Genomic DNA, 14,051 nt, shown 5'->3' on the forward strand with positions numbered 1-14,051 from the left:
CAGCAAAAGCAATAGGACCTAGCTAGCAAGCAGCTGCCACTTCATGTGAACACTGAGGGTGTGGTGGGCTGCTGTCTTAGGTGGTCCCTTGTCTTTAGCTCTGCTTGGCTGAAACAATTGTACATGCTTTATAGATGGGAGTTTGGAACTAGTTTCAGCCAGGGACATTAATTACCTGAGGTGAGCTCTTGAACCACCTAAAGTCTGCTGGGCCCAAGGTCTGATCTGCTCTTTGCCGTATGTAGGAAATGTTTATAAAACCAAGTCACCTCGGAACCCCACACCAAAGATGCTGTGGCAAATAGTATGTCCCAACTTATCTCAGGGTAGTGCGAGATTCTCAGCACATGGGAACCAAGTTGGGCTGGTGGCCCCTGGAAGAGTGAGGTGGCCTGGCTGTGCTTGGGCTTTTGACATGCTTGCTGTTTGGTTTTGTGCTCACAAATGGTTGGTAACTAAAGAAATACTAAGTGAGAACATGTTGGACAGGTTAAATTATACGAGCCAACAAATGTAAAACTGCAGTGTTTAAGGTTAAGGGAATTCCTGACATCAAAGGCAAGAATTTGGGGGTGTGGTTTTAGTGCTCACTGTTGCAGGCACAGTATTAGAACCAGCTTTTGGTCTTCATGCCTTTTTTTTTTTTTTTTTTTTTTTTAGAAGTGAGAGTAAAGCAGAGCAAATCAAATTTGCATTTCTGGGGCAAAAGTTAATGTCTTGACAGAAATACAGCATTTAAAACTGAATTTCCAAATACAAAGGCTTGCCTTTGGGGCTGCTGTTTCCACTATGCATTTTAATTAGAATATGTATAAGTCAACCAGATCAAAACAGTACAGTGAGGGAAATCTAACTTGTTTTCAGTAGCAGGTTTCTTCTAAACTATTAATGCAAGTATTGTCACAGAGAAGCAGAGTTGGTCTTTTCACTCAAAGAAGGCTCAGGGAGGGGGGGGGAGGAGGGAGAGGGAACTGGGATTGGAATGTAAAAAATAAATTAATAAAAAAAATGTTTAAAAAAAAAGCCCAGGGTGAGTTGCTGTCTGAAAGGTCTGTGTTTTCTGCATCAGGCCTTACCAGAAGACTTCAGAGCTTGCTAAATCCTCAGACCTGGGCAGAAGAATGCGACAAGGCATTCTTCCATTGTGAGTGGAGTCTTCAAGGGCTCAGCCTTCCTGTTGTGTCAGCACCTGTTGCTCAGCAATGCCTCCTGGCGTCCTCCTGCTTCCCCTGCAGCAGCTCGAGAACCACCTGGGTTAGACTTTTTGAGAGGAACTCAAATCTCTAGAACTGAGGTGATCAGTATCAGTGGCAGAAGGAAGGGAGAGCCTAGCACCTGACCTCATTTGCTCACACTAGTGTTGGGCTTGGGAGATCTGGGCACAGATGAGCTACTGCACTGATAATTTCTCTGAGAGCAGTGTGGTCTGCTGGTGACTAAGGATGAGAGTCCCTTTCTTTGCTTAAGTTTTATAATCCCCTCACCAAAATAACCTCTCTGAATCTACGATGGACAGTACAACTAAAATTTGGGCCCACACACTTATTCCAGTAAGATCTTGAATTTTTTTTCCATTTGTTTATTACAAATTTACAGAAATAGAAAAATAAATCTTTGTACTATCATGCTAAATCACTTATTCTCATTGTTTGGTGGGTTGTATGGGATTTGTGCATACATGTGTCATCTAGAATCCACACTTACTCAGAGCACAGACAAAATCCTCTCCTCTCAGTGTAGAACATAGACCATCTGAAGGCCTCTACTGTCAGGGAATCCTAAGCTTGCGGTGTGACTGTCATTCAAAGCCCTGATGGGGTCAGATGTTCTCAGGAACAAGTTCTGAATGTTCCATGTTAGAACTCAGAATTGAGAATTCTGTGATTCGATCTATCCAGGTTTACAGCACACAAGGAAAGCCTTTTAAAAAGTCAGCCACCAGCCCATGACTGAAGGCCAAGCTTGACAGTTTAAGTTGCATTCTTGGAACTTAACTTGGTGGAGGATGGAGGGAACCGACTCAAGAAGGTTGTCCTCACCACACACCAGCTGTGGCACATGTGCACATATGTGTGTGCACACACACTCATAGAAATATTTTTCTTGAGTCAGTAACTTAAGAATGCTTAGCAGTATCCTTTGGGCTGCGGTAAAAAAAAAAAAAAAAAAAAAGTATTTTTCTGAGATTGATCATACATCAGTCTTCTGTTACTTGCATGTCGTAGCTGAAAGATGAACAAACAAAACCCCAGGGAACAGGTATTTGTCACTGATTATTTTAATGATTTTGTGCTATGATTTGACCATGGCATTAAGAACAAGCAGAAAACCTGATTTCATAACTAACAAACAGCACTTGTGCAACATCTTTCATCAAAAGTATTGCAATTACAGACCTGAGGTCTAAACTGCATCGCCACCTGGGCAAAAGATGCAGGTGGATGACAGTTGTGAGTCATTTCCTGTATATAACCAGGAATTATGGTAAAGAGTAAGCATGTGGTTGTTTAAACACAAAGGGACTCTTTGACTTCTGATTATCATAGCTCACAAAGATCAGAAGATGCAAATACAGTTGTACTTTTTTTAGTAGATTGCTTTATAATAAAAATTAAATGAACTAAATGTTGTGGATAGTGTTGTATATATTTTTAAAACAACGTTAAACTCAGCAAGGATATTGGTTGAAACAGATTTTTGAAAGGAAAGCACTGCAGATAGAACCAGCATCACTGAGAGGGATGATCAGCCAGGGCCGGGTCTGCGGGAAGCAGTCTGGCTGGTCAAACATCTCACTTGTGAGTCCACAACATTATGGTGCTCAAAGTGCCCATTTTCTGACAGCAACTGAGCCTCAGCTCTTGACCTCGGGAATCCTGAGGGTGTGCCCTGCAGTAGACAGACATTTAAGTTGGTCTTGGATAGGACTTAGGAGGTATCCACTGTCATTTTTACCCAGCTCTTGCAGGGAAGTGTTAAAGAGGACCAAATTGGCATTAAGAGTTGCACATTAAGAATAATTAGTAATAGCTTAGAGCAATTTTTCCCTGACTTTCAAAGTCAGAGCACATACCACAGAATAAATAAATAAGCATGGAATTACTCAAATATCACCTGGTGACATACCGGATTAGATTGGATGCCAGCATTCCATGGATTGCCTTTATGGATAGCACTTAGTATCCATGGTGGTTTTAATGGACACCAAGGCTTCCCTAGAGGGGGGGAGGGAGAGGAGGAGGACAAAGAGGAGGAGGTGGTGGAGGAGGAGAAGAAGAAAGAAGACGATGATACTAGAAGGAGGAGAAGAAAGAAAAGACTAGGAGGAGGGGAAGAAAGGAAGGAGGAGGAGAAGGAGAAGGGGGAGAAGAAGAAAGGAGGAGGAAGAGGAGAAGAAGAAGAAGAAGAAGAAGAAGAAGAAGAAGAAGAAGAAGAAGAAGAAGAAGAAGAAGAAGAAGAAGGAAGAAGAAGAAGAAGATGATGATGATGAAACGAAGGAACTTTAAAACTTTAAAGTGCCAAAGCCATAATCAGACACTACAAACTAAACTGGAGCTGGAAGAGACAAGTGTGACTTTTCATGCAGCCTAACATAATTGTTTTAGAGGTCAAGACCACCACAGAACACAATAGGAATGGACCTATGGGTCTGTACTCAGCTGATGGGCAATTCTCTAATGACAATCCAAAACATTTTCCCTACCCTAACCTTCCCCAATCTGTTTTCTGAGGCGCACACTCCCTACAAATTCCAGACAGTCCATTGGCTCCGTAGCTTCCATTTATAAGACAAGGCACAGAGAAACATGGGACACAAATGGTCACAAGTGCCCTGAGGCTGAACAGCCAGCCTCTGCTGTAGGTTACTCACTTTCCTGACACCATGGGTGTCATCAAAGGTTTGCACATCCCACTGAGGCCTGACACTGATACTACAGGGAGAGAGAAGACCTGCAACAGAGCAAGTTGAAAACAACCCCCCCCCCCAACTAAAACTGGTCTATTTCTAAAGGGATTAAAATAAAAACATCTTAGAAACTGCTAAAGTGTTTCAGAGCAAAGGTGCAACTAGTTCCTATGTGTGTGCTGATCATAAGCTGCCGCCTGCTTGTTCAGACTTCATTCCATGGTGTTAAAATATTTCATAGGAAAATAAACTACATAGACTCTCTGTGTGTAACCATTTGCAAGTTTCCAAAAGGTGGAGTACATAGGCATTCATAAGTTCTATGGCATTTCTGGTAAAACAAGTATCTATACAACATATTACAGTATTAATTTCTTGTTCTACCCATTGGGTAGAGTATGTGCATATATTCAATGTATATACAGCACCTTACAAATAAAAGCAAAGAGTTGAAGAAGCACCATTTCAAGTGAGGCACAACAAAGGTGAACATTGTACACTGGGGCTGGGGTCCTACATGTGACATCAGAACAGGAGGCACCTCAGCTGCTTAGAGATGGACTTGCAGAGCAAGGGACCAAAAGATGATGTGTGCACCCACATCATCTGTCTAGGCTAACCTTGTCATGTGACACTACCTCCAGCATACCTAGGGACAAAGATGTTCCTTACTCAGCAAGATGTCCCTGTGCTCCAATATCAGCTTTGTGCAACATCCAGCTAGCAGACCCAGCTATAAAATGACATCTTTATTCCTAAAACCCATGGACTATGGGAGACTGAGAGTGCTATTGTGATTTGTCCACATCTCCAAGGACTGTGAACAGCTACTGGCAACCATACAGCAGGGTTTGTTGGAGTCAGTACAATCTAAGGAAACCATGAAGCTGCTTGGGACTTTAGGGTACTAACAATTCTTGATGAGTAACTAACCTGGGAGAAAAGCAAAAAGGTAACAGAAAGCAAGTATTCTTCCCGCTTGTTCCCCTCACCCTGACTGCTGAGATTTTTAGGAAGTAAAGAGTTGCCATTCTCATGCAGCAAAACTCTGGAAGCACGTTCACAGCATGCATATTGTGTCTCCATAGCCCAGTTCTTGGAGTCCAGGAATGGCCATGCCTATCTACAGCAGGGTTGACAGAACACAACAGAGGCCACATGAGCTTCCTCAATAATAGAGCTTGAGGGCATCTTTAAAGGACTACCCTAGGAGTCTTCCTAAAAGAACAGTTGGATAAGAGGTGTAAAACCTACACCTGTGAGAAAGGCAGGTATATGAATAGATTCTTCTAGATCAAAGCAGCTTTCTGAAGGTACTTCCTTTTGGTCTCAATAAAATAAAGATGAAGATCAATGGAGCTACCTAGAATTTCAAAAGAATAATAATATTCTTTTTGTACCCAATTCCCATGTCTGTGTGAAAAGCTATCCACTCCAATTTGGCTCCTTATCCTTGGCTCTTGGGTTTGAGCTAAAAATTACTAAGGAAACATCTAATTCTCACAGAATACCTGTATGCTTTAGTCACTGCCATGTCGTGGCTCTTTTGTGGGTTAGGAATGTGTCTGTGGTGAAAGCACCAGGATGAGTAATTGGCTTCATAATCTCTTGTGTTAAATACTGCTTGTGTTTATAGAGCTTTTTCTGAAAAAGCAAATGTAGGCCAAAAGACTGAATTCCAGTAGATGGATTTGTAGGTCTTGTGTTTCATATTCCTGGAAATTCGTGAGATATTATGTAAGTCAGGGGGCCTGCCCAGGACTGCTCCTCCTAACAGTGCAAACCTTCACTGCAATGCCCCATGGGAATAATCTATCATAACCTATTGTTAGTGCCTATACTCACTGCTTTCTAAACTGAGCCTTCAGATTCACAGTCCCCACTGTGTGAGCTATGTCTTCACAGCTGCTACTTAGTCAACACCTTAGAGCCAGAATTCAGCATGGGATAGACGGCTACGATCTAAACCTCCTCCCTGTGCTGAGAGAAATGGACTATTTCATTTGTATGACCTTGGCTTTGGCTTTTAAACTAATTCTTGAAGGAGACCCAGCCTAAAAGACTTAAAAGTCACAGTTGATTGTGTATGTGTGTGTGTGTCTGTGTGTCTGTGTTGTCTGTGTGTCTATGTGTGTCTGTGTCACAACACCAAAAGGGCAGTCCTCTGGGGTACCCAATGTTTTGCCAAGATTGTTGCCATCTACAAAATGTCTGTATGCTTGCCAAGCTCTGATCTTAGCTCTTTCTCACAGTTGGCAGAAAAGTTAGGCTAAAATAAGGATTGAGAAGCCATTTGGAGCTGAAACTAAAAGGTGGGATCTCCAGCTTCACCAAAACTACAGTTAGGATTTGGAATGACAGAGCCACAACCTCACCTTCCCCTGGCAATCACCCATGCCAGTTCCCTACCAGTGAGGTCCCAGAAAGGACATGTACCTCCTTCCTCTGCCATTGTATCTCAGGGTCATCCAGGCACAGTCTGGAAACATAGGTCACCAGGAGCCAGAAACTTTTCAGGAGGTCTCGAGGAAGTCGAAAAAGTCGTCTTTGGCCCAGTTAACCTGTAGCCTGAGAGGCCACTGAATATCACCAGACAAGACAGAAAAGCAACTCCAGAGTCCCAGAGACCCTCACATGTACACCCTTCCAAGCAGTGTCAAAGCATGAGCTGACAACTGTTGCCTGTCTATCCTCTCTCCTTTTGACTGTGAGTATCCCTATGGATGCTACTGTATGAAATGGATAAATTCCATGGAGATTTCAAGTCTCAGAACACACCGGTGGCCTGCCTACTGAGATAAGCCTGGGGGTCAGACAGGACTGGGGGCTTCAAACAATCTCTAGTTCTCGGGGGAGAGTAGAATTACCTCACATAATCACCTCTGAAAACAGTAACGCACACATGCACACTGATTTGGTGTCAAACTGCTGCTGCATCTCCATTCCCTTTCATTGTTACAAGCAGAGGCCAGACCATCAGAAAGAAGCCCTGCCACTGCAGATGAGCCCGCCATGGTGCTTATATCTGCAGGAGAAAGTCATTGGTTTTTTTTTAATTGTACATAAGAATGTTTATAAACATTAGAAATAGTAAACTGACTTCAAATGCTGAGAAGCTGTGGTCCAGCTGCAACTCTGCCTGCCGTGCCTTGTCCTGAGTATCACCCACAGTATCTCCACTCTCTAGCCGACCACAGTTCAAAGATTGGCTAGACAGAAGTTAGTCTGTGGCACAAGTCTGGAAGGTCTGCATCGGATTCCTTTAACACACTGGTGATATGGAATGGCTTATTATGCCAAATTTGCCCCTCAGTCAGGCCCGGGGGCATACTAAGCATAAGGGACCATCACCTGCATGGCACTTTGGAAACCAAATGGGCGTGGGGGGCAAATGCTGGTGCCAGGTGCTGAACAGAATATCCTTGCAGAACTCAACACAGCTGCCTAGGACAGGAGAGGCAATGGGGACTCACTGTGCCACATACTTCAGCAGTACACAAAATGACCATCTTGCATTTTAAACAATTTATTGCATAAAATAAGGTATGTATCTGAATATATTTCATGCTACAGTGAAAAAAGTCTAAACTGCTGACACTGCTGGGAATAAGGCTAGCTCTGCGTGACACTTGATACACAATGCAGGTGTTTCTTTTCACCGACCTCCAAATAACTCCAGTAGTGCACTGTTTCTGGATGCAAGTTCTTGCAACATACCACTTTTTAAATGTATGCAACCTGGTAAACACCAGGGCACATCCCCAGATACCTTTCTTGTATGACTCTGTGGACTCTCCAGGGTGTTCCTGGGGCATAATAGCCATCCATAGGTGACAAGACACCATACAGAACTTCACACAACACAGTTCCCTCATCCATATTTTAAACATTAAGATAGTGCAACTCTTAAAGCATACTATCACAACACAAATTAGTTCCTCTCGCTCCTCTATCCGCTTTAAACCTTGGCACACAAAACAGGAGTTATGACTCATATTTTTAAAACAAAATAAAAGTTTCACACCTTTGGAGAAAAAGCAAACTGGCTGATTCTTCCCCATGATAATATATAATAATTCTTCCTTCTGTATTCAGTTAATTATAAAAGCAGGCCATTCTGGCCTTCATTTATCTGCAGTCTCCTTTTGGAATTAAATATGTCAAAAATACCTCTGTGGGTCTTACTTTCATGAAGTCTTTGAATCATCCTCGGTTTTTCCCTGCAAGCCCTTTGCCGAGCTCACACCCTTTCTAGCCCCTTCTCCACCCCTACCCCAAGATGAACACCGTTTTCAGTCAAACTGGATGACGTTTGTATTGTTTCAGTCTTGTTTGCATGCAATTCCCAGGATAGGAATCAGAAACGAAGACCGTGTTTGCACATTTGGTTTTACTCAGCTGTAGGATGTAAAGCTGGACAACACTGGTGGCGGAGGGGGGCCAACTGGCCTCTCTCTCCCTGCCGAGGTTTCTCTCTCCTTGCAAAAGTGCACTCCAAAGGAGTCAGACCAGGTTCCCAGGCTTCCTGTCTTTGCCCTTGATGGGTACTATTGTGCCCTCTGAGTTGTTCGGCTGAAACTGTGGTCTGCTGCCCCTGTGTGCGTTGCTATGCTGGTGGTGGAAGAACGAAGTGCCTGGGTAGTGGCCCATCACCTCGCTGTAGGTCGGGGGTGGCCCCTCCATTCTCCCGTTACTGCTACAGGTAGCTGCACTAATGCCCGAATGGCTGCTTGGTGGGCATGGTCCCCCGTTGTACATAGAAATGTCTATCAAGTCACTGTCAAAAACGGTTCGGTTGGGTGGGGCCCTCACAGACTCTCGGTTGAGTTCCATCTGCTGCTCTGGGTCCCGGAGCTGCAAGGTGCAAGGTCCCTGGTAAGGAGGCGGCTCTTCCCCGTCGGACAGGGAAATGGTGGGAGGCAAGTCAATCTCGTGCTGCACGTAGGGGTAGGTGGGCTGGAAACGACTGAACGGATCCCTCTGGATGAAGGACGGGGTGGTAAACCTATCCCTGCCCCGCGGGGCACACATGATCTGGAAAGGAAAGAGAAGAAGCCAGAGGACATTCTCAGTATCACAATGACCAACAATGGGACAGGGAAGCTTAAGCTTGTTCTGTGTTCACACCAGTTTTCACACCCCCTGGAACCCATGATTTAGCAAAGTGAGGCAGGGTCCCTGAGGTTACTTTTAATAAATAAATCAGAAAAGTGACTTTCTTTTGGACTTCTAGACTTTTACAGTTATTTCAATAAACATTTACTACAGTTATTTTTAGTTATTAATGTGAAAACTTTATATTTCAAAGTAAATATGATTGTAGATTTTCACTCAAAATTAACTCAGAGTATTATTTCTTTAAAACAGCTCTCTTGGGATCTTCTCAGTAAAATGGTAGAGACAGGCTGCTTCAGTGTGAGCTGGAGAAAACGAAAGTCAGCATAAGGGAAAATAGACACTATTGCAAAGACAAAAAACATTTCAAAAATCCATAAGAGATGTCAAAAGAGGGAGGGAAGAAGGGAAGGAGGGGGGAAGAAAGGCAACACAGCGAAGTAAGCTGAACACGGTCTAAGCCACTCAGTTCCCTGGCTGGCCGAGGAGGGAAGCAGAAATTATTTTCAAAAGGTAAGTAGGAGAAAGACTGGCAGTTCTACACCCAGGACAGACCCTCGGCCCTCCAAGTCACAGCTTTTGATGAGCTAGCATTTCCTCAAGTGGGCAGATCATCGGCAGAGAGAAACCCAGTCTGTCACCCTATGACTCAGAGGATACCACTGGGCACGGCACTGAGACAGATCTATTGTTAAAAACTGAGGTACCCCAAGAACAGCTGCAGGTCAGCAAACCTCAGTTCAGCCTGACACGGGCTCTGGGTAAGAGAAGACACAGAGTAGTAGTTGTGGACAGCAGGATGGCTAGAAACTGGTAGGCCAAAGGGGGTGGCAATGTGAGATTTGGCTCATGCTATGATGTATACAGAAAAAGCTACTCTCTCTCTGGGTGGTCCGAAACAGATATGTTGGATTGAGAACAACCGTGGAATTGAATAGTTCTGAAAGTGCAGGAAATGGATAAAATTCTGGAACCCGCTATCTGCCCTTCACTGATAGAAAGGTGGAGAACTCTGAAGTTCCAGGGATGTGGCTGATACCACAAGCTGCCACCCTCCCTCCAGTGGAGGGGTAAACAGCAGATTTTGAATGTAGAAAGATAGGTTCCCCACCTGTGCCCAACGTCAGCACTGCTGTGGGCTTTCCTTACTTTCAAAGCACTGTGGAGACAGCCCCCAACTAAACCATTAGTCACCCTAGGATTATGATCAGGGAGTCTTGGGAGGGTAGTACAACCTGTACAGCCCCCCACTGCAGAGCCAAGTATAGTCACCAGAGACACCGGCAAGTAAAGGAAAGCCGGCAAGATAAAGACAGCTCTGTCAGACAGCATGCACTTGTCCCATACAGACTCTGCAATGGGAGACACAAGCCCCAGGGGCAACAGCCCCAACTCCAGGCATTTAACGGGCAGTCTCCAGTTTCCACGGGCCAGAAACAAGCTCCAACATCACATCTTTTTTTCACCTTTGGGGTTCCTTTTAATAAGTCAAAAACTAGTTATTTGTGTAAGGGGGTACATGGACCACAGCACATGTGTGAGAGTCAGATGACAGTGTGAGAATTTGCTCTCTCCTTGTATCATGTGGGTTCTGGGAATCGGGCTTGACAGCAGGCACCTTTACCCACTGTGCCATATCACTGGCCCATGGTTCCTTTTTTTATTACACACATAGCAGGGCTTTTATTAGTATTGTATTTCTTAAACATTGTATATTTTTCTTATTCCCCTTCACAAACTCATCTATTTTTATTTCATGATAAAAATAAGTAATATTTCAGTCAATAAATGAACAGATTAACTATTTTATGATAAAAGGTCATTTTTATGTATCTTCTGATTATGGAACAATATTTTTATCTTTCCTGTAGTTTCCTTTTATCTTTTTTTGTTCAAGTTTCTCCAGTTCCCCCCTCTGTATTTAGTAGTATTTTTACTTTATATTACTTGCAAAATTTCTAAGTTATTAAATTTATGTGCTGTCATTCACATAGGACACATGTGTGGAGGTCAAAACACGGTTTGTAGAAGTGTGTTCTGTCCTTCCCCATGTGGGTTCTTGGTGTTAAACTCAGTTGTCAGAGTTGGCAGCAAACACCTTTTCCCACTGAGCCATCTCACCAGCCCTTAACACTCATTTGTTTTTTACTTTTTCACTCCCCTTGCATTTATCTAAAATTGTTTTGAACTTATGCATTGTTGAGAAATACTTACTTTTCTCCTTCCCCAATCTCTTGTCCTTTAGTCCTTTCTTTCACAACGTTTTTCTCAGCTCTCATCTTCTTGCTCTTTTATTTGACATTGCTGTTTCTATCTTCTGCCTGCTTCTTTCCTCCACTTCATTCACTTACTACTTCTCCACACCAAGAAATTTTAAACCCATAGCATAGTCTAGCATAGTTTTGCTATTTTTAGCTTCATGAGCATACACACACACACAAATAAATATGATTTTTTTCTTCTTAGACAGGGTCTCTCTTCATAACCCTGGATACCCTAGAACTCACTTTGTAAATCAGACTGGCCTCAAATTCACTGCCTCCCAAGTGCTAGGATTAAAGGCATGCACTACCATGCCTAGCTTATATATGGCCTTCTTGGTGATATATTAATGATCTGTCATTGACATTAAGTGTATTTTATATCATATATAGCATGTTGTTACTGCTGTTACAATGATTTTACATTTCTGCATGGTTCTGGGAATTGAGCTCTCAAGAATAGGTTGCTCGATAAGACAACGTCCCTACACTGGAAGTGATATCCAAACCAACAGATGTGTATACTGCAACATAAAACAACAAAGCAACATAAAACAAAACATGAAAAAGCAAGGCTGCATGATTCCACAGAAGATTATATAACTCATCAACTGCTGAACTCAAATATATACGTAAATAGGTAAAATGCTAGATGAAGATTTCAATTTTTTTTCTGGTAAGAGAGAATACAAACAAGATAATTCATTCCAGAACCTGGAGAGGAAAGTGGACAAGAAAATAACAATACACAGTTTTTTTTAAAAAAAAAAAAAAGGAAGAAAGGAAGGAAGGAAGGAAAGAAAGAAGGGTCAACAACAGAATAAAACTTCAGCAAGGAAACTGAGATTTGGGGAGAAAAAAAAACTCACATATGCTGAAAGTGAAAAATTCAAGAAATCAAATAAAAACCACATTAGACATCTTCAACAATAAACTCACCCAAGCCAAAATAAAATATCAGGACAAAGTTGACAAAACACTACATTCAAACATAAATAAGAGAAAAATGAACAAGAATGACAATGGCTAAGAACTTTAGGACACAATCAAGAATCCCCAGGGGAAAAAAACAAATTGAGATAAGCACTAAAGGTACAGAGTATTCAAAGAAGCAGATATTGTCCCAAATCTAGAGAATGAGACAGACATTTAAACAGCACAGGCATTAAGAACTCAAAACAGATATGACCAGAGAACTCCAGGACATTTTACAGGCAAGACAGCAAATGCAAAGCAAAGAAACAATACTGAAAGCTATAAGGGAAAAATACAAACTCACCTACAAAGGCAGGAACATCAGACTAACATCAGACCTCTCCAGCAACCCTACAAGCCAAGAGAGCATGGATGATATATTTCAATCCCTGAAAGTAAAGACTTGCTGGTTGGTATATCTAGAAGAGCTGTTTTAAGATTTCTAGAGAAGTAAGTACATCTCAAGAAGAGCACAAACCAAAGCAATTCTGATCTTTAAGCCAAAACCATAGAGGAGATTTAAAATGAATGTTATGTACAGAGGAGGAAGAAACCACAGGAAAGAACAGATAAACAAGGGAGAGTCAACGATAGCCAGCTACATTAACAACTAACAGAAGTAGTTGATTAGTAAAAATCAAAAGTAGACGGATTAGTAAACATCTAATAATAACCTTAAATGTAAATGGCTTCAACTAACCCAAAAAAGAGGTACAGACTGGATGACTATACGTATGTATGTATGTATGTATGTATGTATGTATGTATGTATGCCTCCAAACTTTTCTTGTTTCCAAGAAACACACCTCATCAGTAAAGGCACCCACAAGCCGAGAATCAAGGATCGGAAGTCAATTAGACATGCAAATGGAAATCAAAAGCTGGTATAGCTATTTTTATATCTGATAAAGCAGACTTCAAATCAAAATTAGAAGAGATAAAGTCATTACACATTCATAAAGGGAATTATTAATCAATAAGATATTAAAGTACAAATATATATCAACAAATATAGGGACTCCTAGTTTCATAAAACAAAACAAAAAAGTCATAGATGATAATACAATGTTGGATGATTTCAATACCCACTCCGTCCCTAGATAGGGCATCTAAACTGAATATCAACCAAGAAATCTCAGAGTAAAAGCACACCACAAATCAAATGATAATTGACTTAACAGAAAATATAGAATAGCCCACGCAACAGATACAGAATAGACACTATTCTCAGGAGTCCATGAAATCTTCTCTAAAAAGACCACATTGGAGGCTACAAATACTAAAGAGTTGAAATAATTTGTTTCTTATTAGATAATAGTGTAATGAAAATAGAAAGCAATAGCAAGAACAACTACAACACCCACAAAGTACAGGGAAATCTCCCCTCTTGCTCTCATCCTTCCCTCCCTCCCTCCTTCCCCCTTCCCATCCCTTCTTCCCTGCCTCTGCAGGCTGACCATCAAGTGTCAAGTTCACTATGCAACCTTTCAATTCTGACTTTCCTCCCACTCCACCTCTGAGGGCTGAGATTCCAGATGTGTGCCACAGCACCTGGATTATGCACTGCAGAGAACCAAACCCAGAGTTCAGTGCACATGAGGCATGCCCTCTACCAACTGAGCCACATTTCCAGCCCTAAACAGCACAGTCTTGAATGATCAATGGGCCATTTTAAGAAATCAAGAAGACAATTTTAAAGTTCCAAAAACCATTTGAAAATGAAAACACAAGTTAACTTTTACAGCCAGTATACCGAAAGGCAGTTCTAGGCAGAAATGCTATTAACTATGAGT

The 14,051-nt window shown here is 42.1% G+C and overlaps 1 protein-coding gene across 2 annotated transcripts in view; it reads right to left on the reverse strand.

Annotated features, from left to right (window-relative positions):
* Positions 1–4,790: 4,790 nt before the first annotated feature.
* Ldlrad4 (low density lipoprotein receptor class A domain containing 4) overlaps positions 4,791–14,051 on the reverse strand; it is a 353,415-nt gene continuing 344,154 nt past the window's right edge. For both annotated transcript variants that reach the window (XM_035440083.1, XM_027402672.2), the window contains one exon: positions 4,791–8,941. In XM_035440083.1, the coding sequence (XP_035295974.1) occupies positions 8,411–8,941 (531 nt within the window). In that variant the 3' untranslated portion in view covers positions 4,791–8,410. The remainder of the gene's footprint in view (positions 8,942–14,051) is intronic.

Source organism: Cricetulus griseus, chromosome 2 (assembly GCF_003668045.3).
Source record: "Cricetulus griseus strain 17A/GY chromosome 2, alternate assembly CriGri-PICRH-1.0, whole genome shotgun sequence".
Lineage (NCBI taxonomy): Eukaryota > Metazoa > Chordata > Mammalia > Rodentia > Cricetidae > Cricetulus > Cricetulus griseus.